Source organism: Lates calcarifer, linkage group LG19 (assembly GCF_001640805.2).
Source record: "Lates calcarifer isolate ASB-BC8 linkage group LG19, TLL_Latcal_v3, whole genome shotgun sequence".
Taxonomy (NCBI): domain Eukaryota; kingdom Metazoa; phylum Chordata; class Actinopteri; family Centropomidae; genus Lates; species Lates calcarifer.
Window position 1 is genome coordinate 17,229,090 of NC_066851.1, and position 13,651 is coordinate 17,242,740.

The window sequence follows — 13,651 nt, forward strand, 5'->3', positions numbered from 1 at the left end:
AAACACACACACTTAAGGCCCTTTTAGGTCATTGGATCAAATTTAAAAAATATCAACTCTTGTAGTTACTGTATGTGTGGCAGAGGGTAAAAGGTGCAACAGTCATTGAAACTGTTTATTCCATTCTACAGTTCAAAGTAGCCATGTGCCATTTAAATCTTGATTTCCTGTCATCAGTCATGATTTGTTATTGGGTCTATTTAGTTATTACTTCCAGCCAGGAGCATTTCAATGCTTTACAAATTGTTTTTATGATTTCCAGTCTCCAAATTCGGAACAGCTGAAGGGAGTGTAAGATAAGTGTTGCCTGAATGAGACATTTAAGAAGAGGCTTCTGGAAACAATCAGCGTTAAGAATTGAAGTGGTTTATTAAGATATTTGGCCTTTGTCTGTTCTATTTTCACTCTTTGTTCAGCTTTTCATTTTTACATTTTTTTCCTGTAGCTATAATACTTATATATTCTCAGCTGCAGATAAAGTTACAACAAACACTATCTAATACAGTAATTAAATGTAACTTTAGCTTTAACTTCTGTTAACTCATGCATTGCAGATAGAGGTATCTCCAGATGACTGTTTCTTGATTAAAAAAGGGTAAAACAATGTTGTAATATCAGATACAGGAGCTTGATTGGAGCATATAAAGGCAACATCACTGCGTTAAAGTTTGGGTATCAGCTCAATGCAGGTAGCAGATTATCAGCAGCTGAGAGTAAGATGAAAAAAGACCTTTTTTCTTCTCTTTCCTGCCATTGTTAGGTGATCTGAGAGAATGCTAGATGATTAGCGCCAAATGACCCGCCATTGTTAGTGCTCCAGTGTAGCCCTAAGTGGGATTTGTCACATGGGAGTCATTCAATCTGCAGAACTCAACCTTGACTGATTTCTGTAGGGTTCCTGTACTTTCATTCCTTCACCTTTAAACTCTGCTCCATTGTCAGTGTGAGGAAGTGAGTGGAGTGAAGGAGTTCACTGCTCCTGGATGTGCACAACCTTCCCAACCATCAGCACGGACCCGTGCTATATGCTATGCATCCATAAATTCCACAGCAGGTTCACACAGATAAAAATGAACGTGAAAATGTAGTCATAAGTGAGGAAAAGGAGCATTTCCTTTGTTTCCTTGAATGATCAAAATCTCAAAATGAAGAAGAGAAAGTGATAAGAGGTTCCTGTGTTCACTTAAGTGAGTCAATTCCCAGGCTTGTCAGGGAGAAGGAGGGGAGAAGGTGAGTGATATATTAAGACTGTCTGGCCTTGGGCAGGGAAGATGACACCTTGAGAGAAATACCTGTCTACTGTCTCATGGCAAGCAGAGAGAGGGAGAGAGAGAGAGAGAGAGACCATGTGTGGAAATATGTGTGAAATTATTGTGAGTGGAAACCAGAACCATCAAAAACTATGTTTGAACAATTTCATTAATCTCTTTCCATTTTGTGCTATTGTTATTTCTTCCTCATAGGTCCAATCAGCCGATGACCTTTGACCTCTGTCAGAAATGTCCACATGCAGCAGGCCCTGACTGGTTTAATCCTCTTTTCTCAGCATTAAGACTGGAAACACTGGGAAACAGCTACCCTGGTTGTGTCTAAAGGTAATAATCATGTTGTATCTTGTTTGTTTTGTCTGCACAAAACCCAAAGAATATTTATTTATTCTGTATTCAATTTCCTGAGGCAGACTCAGCTACTACCACTGACAATTAATATATAGCAAGGTAATCACAGAATTTAAATACACTGAATAGCTATTGCTTAAAAAATAGGATGACAAACAAGACTTTATTTCCTGGAAATTTTAAGTATTGTACAATTGAAAACCCTGCAACAGGAAAATGACTTTGGTTAACACCAAAATCATGCAAAACTTTTGTCTCTGTGTGGTACACATACTACTGCTAAACTGTTAAATACAATGACTCAAAACATTAAGTATTTTCCACAACCCTAAATCTGAAATCAGTTAGAAGAACAACTGGAAACAGGAAAGCATAAGAAGAGCTGCTGCTTCTCTGGAAATGAAAGCAGTTCCCCCCCTTGAAGTGTGGAGCCTGAATTATACCCCGAAGACATATACTGGATTAAAAGGATGGATCATGCTCCATCCACCTTCCTCTGCCCTCCACTCCTCTTTTCTCTCCCCTGAGACTTCTCCTCCCAGCGTTCCTCTCGGTAAAGTCATGGAATCTCCCTAAATTCCCCTCGGAGCTCTACAGCTGCTCATTGTCTCCTTTGTAAAACAAAGACTTGTGCTGAAATTGCTACAGCAGCACAATGCACACAGACAGTTACCAGTGGCTTAGCCTGTCAGTGGAAGGGTGTTTCCCTGATAGGAAACTAAATATAGTGTGATATGCAGCTGTGGAGGAAGAGATCAGATCCTTTAAATAAGAGAGCAATTGAACAGTATGAAGTCCTTTATTCAAATGTTACTTTAAATCACTGAAGGGTTCTCACCAAGATATACAAGATAAAGTAAAAGCATTTTTCATGCAGACAAATGGGACCTGTGAATATCTTATTACTGTACTTTTTATTATTGGATTATTCTTATGTTGTATTGATGTGTAAACAGCATTGTACTATTGTAGCTGGTTGAAGTGGAGCTATTTTTAACTACTTTAAATACGGTTTGTTTGTGTAATCTATAACAAAGTGTCATATTTTAAAAGCTGATCACAACTGGTCAATTTTGTCACATAAATGTACTGTTAAAAACATAGTATTTCCCTCTGAATTGAAGTAGTATAAAATAAAATAGCATAAAATACTATAAAATAGCATGAAATGGAAATAGTCAGGTAAAGTGCAGGGACCTAAAAAAAATGTACATGAGTAAATGTACTTAGTTACCTTCCATCACTGGTATCACATCATTAAGAATGAGAGGTTTCATGCTGCTATGAGACCACTAGAGGGCCCTGTTGTACTGCTTATTGATGCTGCTGGATTCAGTGACCCATGAGTGCCCTCTACCCTCTCCAAGCCCCTCAGTGAGAGAGCGTGTCTGATCATGAAAATTACTGACAGCTCACACAGTTGCAAGAGCCTTTGTGTTCTCTGGTAATAGCACAGTAATTATGTATTAAGCAGCTGTGTTGTCAAAACCACAGTGTCGTTCTTTCCTTTCAGGCACATTAATATTTCTGTTCTATTAGTGTGTGTGTATTTTAGACCTGAAGGGGTCAGATTATGAAAATATGTGTAATTACTTTGCAGAGGAGGGAAACCAGTTTGCACTTTGCAAGTCTTTTTTTCTCAAGCCTCACATTTGGAGCAGCTAAAAAGTAAGCAATGAAAACAGGCATTGTCCAGTGCATGAATTTAAGTATAATTTTTATGCATGATGAGCATTTTCTGGGAAACATCAATCAGAAAAAGCAGATTCACTGAAAAAAAAACAAACACTTGACACATTTGACACATACTGAACATCACAGACGGTGCATTAACAGTGTACCTGGAGGTGGGATTTTGGCTTACTAAGCAACTAGTGAACAGAACAGGCTATACTTCATGACTGTGACTTGATGTTTTTATTGACATCCTTAATGGATCTCTCCACCCCGCACCTCAGATGTCATGTATGTTACTTTACCAGCATTTCAGGAGTGATTTCATACATGTACACAAAGACCCAGCAGAGCTGATAAGAGGTGCAGGGAGGGGGTGGGGTGCTGGGTGGAGAGAGCTGATGATATACATACCAATACTTTTTGGAATTGCTACTGACAAGTGAATGCTTCAGTGATTCATTCATGCTCCATAGTTATCCCTATTCAAGCATTTAAATCACATATTTCCCTCATAGTAGCATGATGGCTTTTTCAGACACCTAGAATATCCTGTAACTACAACGCAATGTGTGTGTGATAAATGAAAAAAAAAAATGGAGGAAATGATAATATAAATTGAGATCTTTGTGATTGTCAAGTACCAGCATCATTTGTGAAGGAAGACATCCCCTTATTGTAGTGCAGGGGGCACAAGATGGCCGTTTACTATGACTGGGTGAGTCATCAAACACTCGAAAAATTTAATACTTTTAATGGAAAAGAATTCCCCTGTTTTTGTGGAGATTTATTCAATAGATTAGTAGTGATTTGGGGGGGGGGGTTAGGATACTTTTATTCTAAAGGTATAAAACCATTTACAACCCTTGTGACATATGCTTCTCATGTGTTTACAGTGTGCATATGAATGAGTGGAATCATCCTATTAATTTATTCTCCAGTGAAAAGCTTGTGGCTGTCATGTCAAGTGTTTTTATGCATTTATTAAGTAGTTCTGTTTGCTGGTCACAGTGTCAGCCATGTTGATGCTGTTATATGTCAGCAGACTGTAAACTGCTGAAGGTGGTGTGTGTATGCAGGTACATGAGGGCCCTGAGCTTAGATCTTATATTTTTACACAAAGTGCAGATGTACAAGCCCTTTTGCAAGTCTATAATTCACAAAGCAGCAAGGGCAAGTGCATTTGTATCAGTGGGACACACACAGACATGCATGCACCCATTATTCACTTGCACAAAAACATACACACTCTTACAAGTTATTCTGCAGCCAGTTGAGGTAACCCCTGAGCGCCCTCCTCCCCACTTCAAAGTCCATTGGCCAGACTATAAAGCTGAAACACCCGTGGAAGCCATCCTCGTAGTGGTCGTTGGTTACCGTTACCCCGGCGTCCTGCAAGCGCCGAGCATACATCATCCCGTCATCCCTCAGCACGTCATACTCGCACGTCAAGGATGTACGCCCGGGGGCATTTGGCCAAAACCTCAGGTCCTGCCAGGAGTGGCGCTGCCCTCACGTCGAGCAGCCCCGGCAACTCCTTTGTGATCCCCTGCGAGCCTTTTTCCACAACGAGAAGCTTGTAGCTCTTCTTGTGTTTCGGGGGCAGGAGCACGGTCCAGTCTAGTCGCGCCCTCAGCTCCGGGGTGATGGTCGAGTGGTGCATGGAGCTGTGGTTGTTTGCCAGCAACTGGGGCTGCAGGGAGAGGTCAGCGCCAAGGTACTGCAGCCAAAAACGGACCATGAGGGACCGGTAGAGGATGGGAATGTTTTGGTTCTGCAAGTAGGAAGGTGTGCTGAAGTCCAGAGCCTGGAGCACTGGGTAGATCAAAGCCTGAACGCTGAACTTCACACTCACAGTGTCATCTATGGAAATCTAGAGAAGATACAGACACTTACACTTTAATCCCTTTTCATTATATTTACTTTGTGATGCTCATTTCTATAGCTAATTGTTTGTATTTACCTCCTGAGCGACTGCGGCAGCCAGATTTCCTCCAGCACTGTCTCCTGACACGCCTACACGCTCAGGGTCGATTGCGTACTTGGCCAGAACTTCTGGGGACAAGAAGTGTTTGGCAGCAGCGAGGCAGTCTAAATACGGCACTGGAAAATGCACCTCTGGATACAGACGATACCTACACAGAAAATGGTCACAGAAGATAATTTACTTGAGAATTAGAAAGCTTTGAAGCATGTGACTGTAAGCACTTGTTTTATAGTGAAAGGGTAACTCCACCGATTTTACACATGAAGATCTGTTTCAACAGTCAGTCTCTTTCTCTATGAGCAGAGAAAAGTGTTGAAATGGTTGATCAGTGTTGCAGAGGAGGCTTCCCACTTACTCAACAGAGACCACAACAGTGTTGAGCTCATCCGAAACCATGCGGTTGATGGCATCATATGACCCCTTCTCTGAGGAAGTGAGGGAGGGGAGAGGGAAAGTCAAATGAACGAAAGTGATGTCTGTTGAGTCATCAGCTTATTTGAAAATTTACTGGACGGCACAATTACATGCGCACACACAAAAACAAAGTTACGACACAAACTCCACTTGTTGAATCTGGACAAAACATTTGTCTTAACAACAAAAACTAACTTATCACATTTTGGAAGGTTAAACGTAAGAGCTTAATATTGCAATTCTAACCCATTTAAAATACAATAAAACAAAGCTCTTAAAACTAGCCCTTTCTAATTGAATACTGGGCGGGGGGCAAGAAAATACACAAGGAACTGACTGAGAAAATATATGTATGTTATGTTACTGACACTGTCTCTCTCAACCTGCACCTATAGTGTAAAGAAAGTAGTAATTATGTGGTAAAATAAATCTCTAGGGTCTCAAATTCTCTCTAGTTTGAGGAGGCCCTCTTAATTCTATTACAAGTCAGCAGTAACGTCCGTACTCACTGGCACTGCCGAGGGCCCAGCCTCCTCCGTGGTAAAACATCAACCCTCTCCTCAGGTGGCCCTCCCCTCCCGCCGGTGGTTCATAAACTCGGACGGGGATGCCAGCAAAAGTGATGTCGCTGACCTTCACTCCAGGCATGACCCCTCCGCCGGACTCGGAACTGTGCAGCCCCTTCATTATACCCTCAAAGCCCTCTGTAGACTTCCTGATAGACCTGATGTAGTGGTCAAAGCCCAGCCAATCCTTCAACGTTGCCTGAAGACCAACAAGGAAGGAGAGAGGTAAATAAAACTCCAACAGTGTCACTTCAAGTGCAGCTTCTTGGGACAAAAAGGAAAGAGTGAAAACAGCTGGTAGAAGAGAGGAATATGGGAAAAGTTTAAATGCACTCATCTCTTGGCATGGGTTTAAGACTCCTCTGTCTCACCCAGTCACCTTTATCCTCCTTCACTCTATCTCACTGATGTGTCTGCCCTCTCCCCCAAAAAACTCTCAGACTGTCTCAACAGTCAGGTTCAACCAAGGCCAGAACACACAGCTGCTTGGCACAGTGGGGGCTCTGATCCAGCCAGCTCATAAAGTTTCACAATAACATTAGTTTTATCACTTCCTTAGGCTGAAAATTCAAATACAGTGACGAGAATTTCAACTTTTGAATTTCAGTCAGGGATGCACCGATCCTACCGAGAATCCAAGTTTAATGCTCCCTTTCCCCCCCAATTCAAAATCTGTGTACTTCACTGCAAGTGAATTACTGGAATCCTTTTTTCTCTGGATTGTTGTGCCATTAAAAACTGAATGAATGTGACTGCTTTTGATAATGACATTGATGAAGCAGTTGTACTTCATAAAGCTCAGCTTGATAAGGTCAGGACTGGTGCTGCTTGGACCAGTGCCTCTGGATGTACCTTAGTATAACATTAACTGACTGCACTTAGAATATAAAAGTATTTCATTATGAAAAAAACAGAGCCACGAATCTTGCTTCACAATATTTAATTTCAATTAATGTATTGTGTTGTTTACTTGCTTCAACTAATTACTGCAGTTACACTTGCTGTACATGTTCTTATGCTGCTTTTGTTTTGTTGAACTGAAACAGTTTTCCTCTCTTATGGACAATACATTTGTATTGTAATGTTTCCTGTTCTATTCTGTTATCAAAATCATACTCTCACCTGCATCCAGGGGAAAAAGAGCAGCTGATCTCAGTACAGTTAAAAAATCTTTTTAGCTTCTTCTTCTACAGTACATCATACTCAAACTAGATGCTGTGGACTACTTTATAAGATATAAGAATACATTAAGAATACATTTAAGCCAAAAATATTTAAGAAACCCTGGCAGACCACGCTACAAAATATTAAATGGCTTTTGTAAAGAGTTTAGAACTGAGTAAGACGACAACCATAGTTGCAGTGATTTTGAGCAAACAAGACCTTATTAGCAGCACATCATTCTGTGGCTGTCCTCAATCAGTGTGGCAATAGCTAACTGATATCATTGTACTGGCTAACTACACAGCCATTTTCAAAATGTAGAACAAAGGTGAATGTGACCAGTTCACTGTCCTCACATAGACCCTGAGTGAAAGCCACTCTTTGATGGCCGCTGTGAAACAGATATAGCACCGTGACAGACAGTGTGAAAGTTTCAAAATCCAACTGCTGATGTACTGAAAGGGCTCTTTCACAAAGTCTGTACATTTCGCCATACTGTTACTAATGTACCATTACTGATGCAAGCATGAAATGTTATCAGGTAAAGAGAAGCTCTGTAGACTGATTAAACTGATACTGGACTCAGGACATGATGGGCTTCAGATTTCTGATTTTAAAGCTCTGCATGTCAAATGCATACACATACGTTCTTATCTGCTACTTCAAACAAATACAATTCAAATTCAACACAAGGATTTAGTAGGTAGGGTTAAAGTCCAAGTTTGCACAGGAAAGGTGTGTTAATGTGTTGAAGGTTATCAGACTGTGGGTCTTCTATCACTGCCACTATCACACTTGTACAGTAACTTCAAACACATAGTATACCATATACAACTAACCTACTTCAGTGCTCATGAACTCCTGACATTAATACTTTTCTTTTTTTATTTCATTTCTTCTTTTTTTTTAGCTTAACAGAAAAGGGGTAACGCTTTTATGCAGAATAGACCACGATCATAACTACAGTTGCAGTCTCCCGTGATGATGCAGTCCGTTTACTACCTCACATGCACCAGAATTGAAAACATCTCCTCTCTTACCAGGTGCATCGTTGCCCGGAACCCAGCATCCAGCAGCATCAGCTTCCACGGCTCCTGGATGGCATCAGGCAGCGGGATGTAAACATAATATGCGAACGCCACCGTTAGTAACACCGTAAAAACAACCGGCTTCAGCCTCATCTTGTTGCCTGTCTGACAGCTTATCCTCAGTGATTCATGAAAGACCTGTGCTCACACCCACAGGACTGACTCTGTTGCCTACTGCTCTGATGATAACTGGGAGGGCAAACCAGCCTCCAGAGTTAGATCTAGTAACAGTTTAATAAGACCGATAAGCATGGTATTAAACACTTCCGTTACAAATCTTCAAAATAAAACATTCACTGAAATTATTACTATCATCAGTATTACTTTTTTTTTATCGGATTGTTTGGCTCGTTTGATTGACAGAGACGTTTCACCCAAAGCGTCTGACATATATATCTATTCTAGGAAATGAGCTGTAAATTGTGAATGAAGCCTTTAGTCATTTCACTTTGCCGTCAGTAAATATGGTTCCTATATTAAATTCTAAATTAAAAGTAACACTTTTCTGATATGATTGTCGTCTTATTCAGTTTAGTAAAAAAAAAAAAAAAAAAGTTTCTTCTGTAGAAACTTGACGAGATCCAGGCTTTTATTGTGGCAGGCAGACAAGCAACTACAAATGGGCATCTGGGAAATTGTGTTTTTATGTGACAACACAAAGTTGTATTACATATATGCGACCACAGCGAGGCACAATAGAGCTGCAGACTGCAGAAAAAGTATGAAGTCAGTTCATCTGTAATGTTTGTAGTATGTGGATGTGTGAACGTGTACAGGTGTAGGAAAACCAAAAATAGATCAACCAAAGTCCAACCAAACCAAGTAACCTGCAGAGGAGATGCATCATATGTCACTTAGAGGGGAGGAAGCCCATAACCCTCAAGTCTCACTGAAAGGCATTAGTGATGCAGGTTGCTGGCTAAGAGATCAGTCTCACTGTTCACAGTCTATTGATCCTTCTGTAAAATCTTACTTTTCTGTTGCTCCATCTGTTTCTAGATCAATGATCTTTTTTTCTTTTTAGTTTGACATATCCAGTAAAATCAGCAGGGTTGAATATTTGCACTGGGCCAGCACAATAGTCAGACTAATAACTGAAAGATCAAAAACACTGAATCAATCACAGCAATCATTTGGCATAATATCAACTGATTTCTCGTTGTTACAATGATTTTCTTTTTGGCTATTTTTCTTTTACATGGAAGAGAAGAGAATCAGAAAGGGAATGTTAGCTCAGAGAGAGGGAGTCACTGTGTCAGAGGTCCTTTGCCAAATTTGAACCGAGGACGTTGCGGTTACATGGTATGCATCTTAGACCACTAAGACCACAGTAACACTCCATGACTGATTATAAGATTGGTCTGAATCCAGGTCATAGTCAGAGAAAGGCAAGAAGCAGAACAATACAGTCAATAGTGCCACAGCCTACAGTGTAGACAGGGCAAAGAATCTCAGTATCACTGTTTCACTCTCTCTCTCACTGTGCTATTTATCGCCCTGTTTCTTCCCACGGTTTAACTTTTAAATGGCCACTGTCTGTCCCTGGTGGCCCTGTGTGAGAATGTAAACAAACATCAGAGCTGATGAGGATCTGACCCCTGCACTGGGCTGGTTTTCCAAAACATAGCAGCCAGACCACTAGACCATGTCAGATTAGACTCCTGGAAGACCAGAGTGGGGTTCTCAGGAGAAGACATGGCAAGGTGAATACAGAAAGACTATTTAGTAATGTTTGATTTCAAAGAGAATTGTTAATGGAAACGTCCATACTGGAAACAGACAAAGTGGTAGAACATGTAACTCTGTGTTGTTTCTGTGGTTGAGTGGCGCAGCAAAAGTTATGGGGTGATGACCTTGTACGATGAACTCACACATGAACTCCAGATGGTAGTCAAGACTTAAAGGAATAGTTCTAGTTTTGGAAAATAAGCCTATTAATGTTCTTGCCAAGAATTTGTTGAGAAGATTGATACCACTCTCCAAGGCTTGTCCAAGGCCAAAGGTGAGAGACCTGGTGAGCTTATCTTAGCAGAAAGCCCCTTGAAGGCTCACTAATTAACAAGTTATATGTTGTTTGTTTAATAAGTCCCAGAACTGAAATGTAAGAATGACAATTTGTGGTTTTACGGTGGGGCAGTGTGCTGGACTATTTAAGGGCTGGCAGTTGCTAGGCAACCAGCTGAGACTCCAGAAAGCTACTGCTCCTGGCCAAGAAACAGTCACATAAGAGATAAAACCACATAAAAGACACACTGTAAAATGACCAACTATTATTTTTTCTACAAACAAGATATAACATGTTGATTTGTAAGCTTTAAAGGCACTGGCAGGTGGATTTTGTTATTTTTGGACAGCTGTTTCCCTCTGTTTCCGGTGTTTATGCTAAGCTAAGTTAAGCTAAGCTAACTTTCTCCCGTCTGCCGCTTCACATTTACTGTACAGGGCTGAGACCGATGTTGATCTTATCATCTAACTGTTGGCAAAAAAAAGTGAATAGGTATATTTCCCAAAATGTCAAACTGTTCCTTTAATGCATTCTCATCTTGTCCGATCTGCAAATTTTGACCTCTTTCTAACATTTTGCTTTTATATTTTTGTCCCATAATCATCATCAGGGCTTACATATCATCGTATGGCCTGTAGGTGCATTGTGGTACTATTTGCTGTTAGAGAGGATTTAATCTATGTCTTATGCTACTTTAAATGAACACATTTCACAGTGTAACGTGGTAGAAATGCAGGGGGTTTGTAATGAATATTTTGCTAAAACTATGACTGTTTGCTCCACACTAAGCGTGTGGATGAACAGCAGAAGGTAGCTTGTGCTGCAGAAGTGGGTTGAAAAGTGTCCATTGATGTGATTCTTGTTTTCCTGCCATGATAACTTGCAACTAATACATTTCAGTCTAACCGCAGCTACAGTTACTCATGACGCACAAAACTACCGACTTTTCTGCAGTCATCTAATCCTAAATCCTACAGGGGGGTCGGTGTTTCACACTCAGAAGATCACTTTAAGTCGCACACAGATGCTATACATGCTCACTTTCCAAAAATCCCTCTGTATGAGAGTGTCAGCAGAAAGCTTAAATTGTAAACGTTAATGTGATATATGTGCTTTCGTGTGCGTATGGGTGTGCATGTGGTGTAAAGAGTGTGCATTAAAATTCCCTCTTCCTGCCCCCCTCTCTCCCTCCCTCCTGTGTGTTAGTCTGGCGTCTCCCTCCAGTCTGTGGTATGGAGGGCAGAGAGAGGGCCCCTCTCTTGTGTTGCTGACTGGAATTACACTTATGGTCATTTAACATGACTAAACACATGAGGCAGAAATGGAGGTTTTCCATTTCAGACAGTCCAGCCTCATTGTTCAGCCTCTTTCTTGACGCAGCATTTATACGTGTTTGAGGGCAAATTATTGGGTTGAGTGTGGTAAGATATTATACCAATAAAAACCACCTTGAACTAACTGCCCCGCATCTGTTATTCTGATTTTCAAGGCCCTGCAGTTAAAATTTAACAGGAATTAACCAGAACTTGGATGAAAAGATGCAAAAGAGGTTTTACAACATCTTGCCGCAAGTAGAAATAAGAGAATTCTGGCTAATTGGCACTGATGAAAAGAAAATATGCACACAGTAGTTTTATTATTTGGGTCCATCAGCATGAACATGATATTTTTGTCTCCTCTCCCTTTTAATCTTTCTAATCTGTTTCAAGAGACGAACTGTTCTGCACAGATAATTTACATTGTCTTGATGTAGCTAATGTGCATGTAAAATCAGGAATGTTCTCCCTGAATATGTCTGAGAAGGAGAGACACTTCAACTGGGATGCTGCTGACAGCGGCTTGGATGAGTATGACTGCTCAGGGATGAATGCATGCCTGTGCGCATTATGGCTTAGGCCTGTGTGTCTGTACTTGAGCACATCACCAGAGTGTGTCAGAGAGGCGCACAGGAGAAAATAAGAAGTGAAGTGCACTTTATCTCAGCTTGGCCCAGTTAAAATGTTCTAATCTTGCTATTATAAACAGCCATTTCATTCTCCGATGTTCCTCTTCTTTGCTAATTTTGGAGGATTAGTGGGAACATGCAATCCACTGCAGGGATACTTTGTATTTTTGCAGGTGAAGCTCTGCATATAGGTAACCTGCCACCAGGGTTAAATGTGTTGCCAGAGGATACAGATAACTTAGATGATTTCAAATTGACCAGAGCCACTGTTCTTTGCAAAGCAGGAAACTATCAACCACTTCTCAAGCCTACAGGAAATCGGTTTTTGATACTAAAAATGGAGGCTGCAGCTTGGTGGGCTTCCTGCACACTGCATTCTCATGAAGCAACGCTGGTGAAGATTGACAACAGCCACCAACACACACAAATAGCAACACAATCAAATAGCTTGATATTCTCCTTTTATTTTTTAATTTCAATGGTTCTTTGAAACACACCTCATGTAAAGATACAATGCACTGTGTGACAGAATGTCTGGACACACACATGGATGTACACAGTGACAGTAATGTATTGTGGTATTTGGGAATGTGATGGACAGCAGGCCAGTTGGTATGCTTTAGCTGCAACACAGACTCTATTTCTGAAATGACAAACAACAACCTGTTGTTATTCTGCCCTCTGCAAAGCAAGGTGTCACATCTGAGAGAACAGGGAACAGAAGCAGGCTCCGTTTTGTACTGGGCGGCATGCTGTTGTCGGTGCGAAGCATTCAAGTACACGGTGTTCTTAATTGGTTGAAGGCTATTTGCTCTGCTGCTGAAGAAACAAAGTCATTATCTCAGATGGGTGGACTCCTTTCATGTTAAATTCTTTATCTTTATCACAACATATACTTGTCTGCTATCACACACCAGACTTTATCATCTGTATTCTGGATCAAAAGCATTACAGTGTGATGTTGCTAATTTGTTTCAACATGACTTGCTTTGTCTGATGGCTTGGTGAGTATTTGTGTTCTTGGTTGCACACAACAAGAATGAAAACAGAAGCACTTTGAACTTACATGCTGATTGTTCTGCAACATCTTTATTATACGCAACTTTAACAATTTTACTGAAGTGGCCCCAAATTGTTGCAATCACTTTTGCAACAATGAAGCTTTGTTCCCGTGTCAGCAAGGAAGTGA

General features: G+C 40.7%; 1 protein-coding gene across 1 annotated transcript; it reads right to left on the reverse strand.

The window, feature by feature from the left end:
* Positions 1-3,319: 3,319 nt before the first annotated feature.
* Positions 3,320-8,748, reverse strand: LOC108875053 (neutral cholesterol ester hydrolase 1-like). Its single transcript, XM_018663707.2, is given in 6 exon segments — positions 3,320-4,745; positions 4,747-5,166; positions 5,257-5,428; positions 5,636-5,705; positions 6,204-6,459; positions 8,465-8,748. Coding segments are annotated over 6 exon segments (1,260 nt in total). The 5' UTR covers positions 8,606-8,748; the 3' UTR covers positions 3,320-4,544.
* Between the last annotated feature and the right edge of the window lie 4,903 nt (positions 8,749-13,651).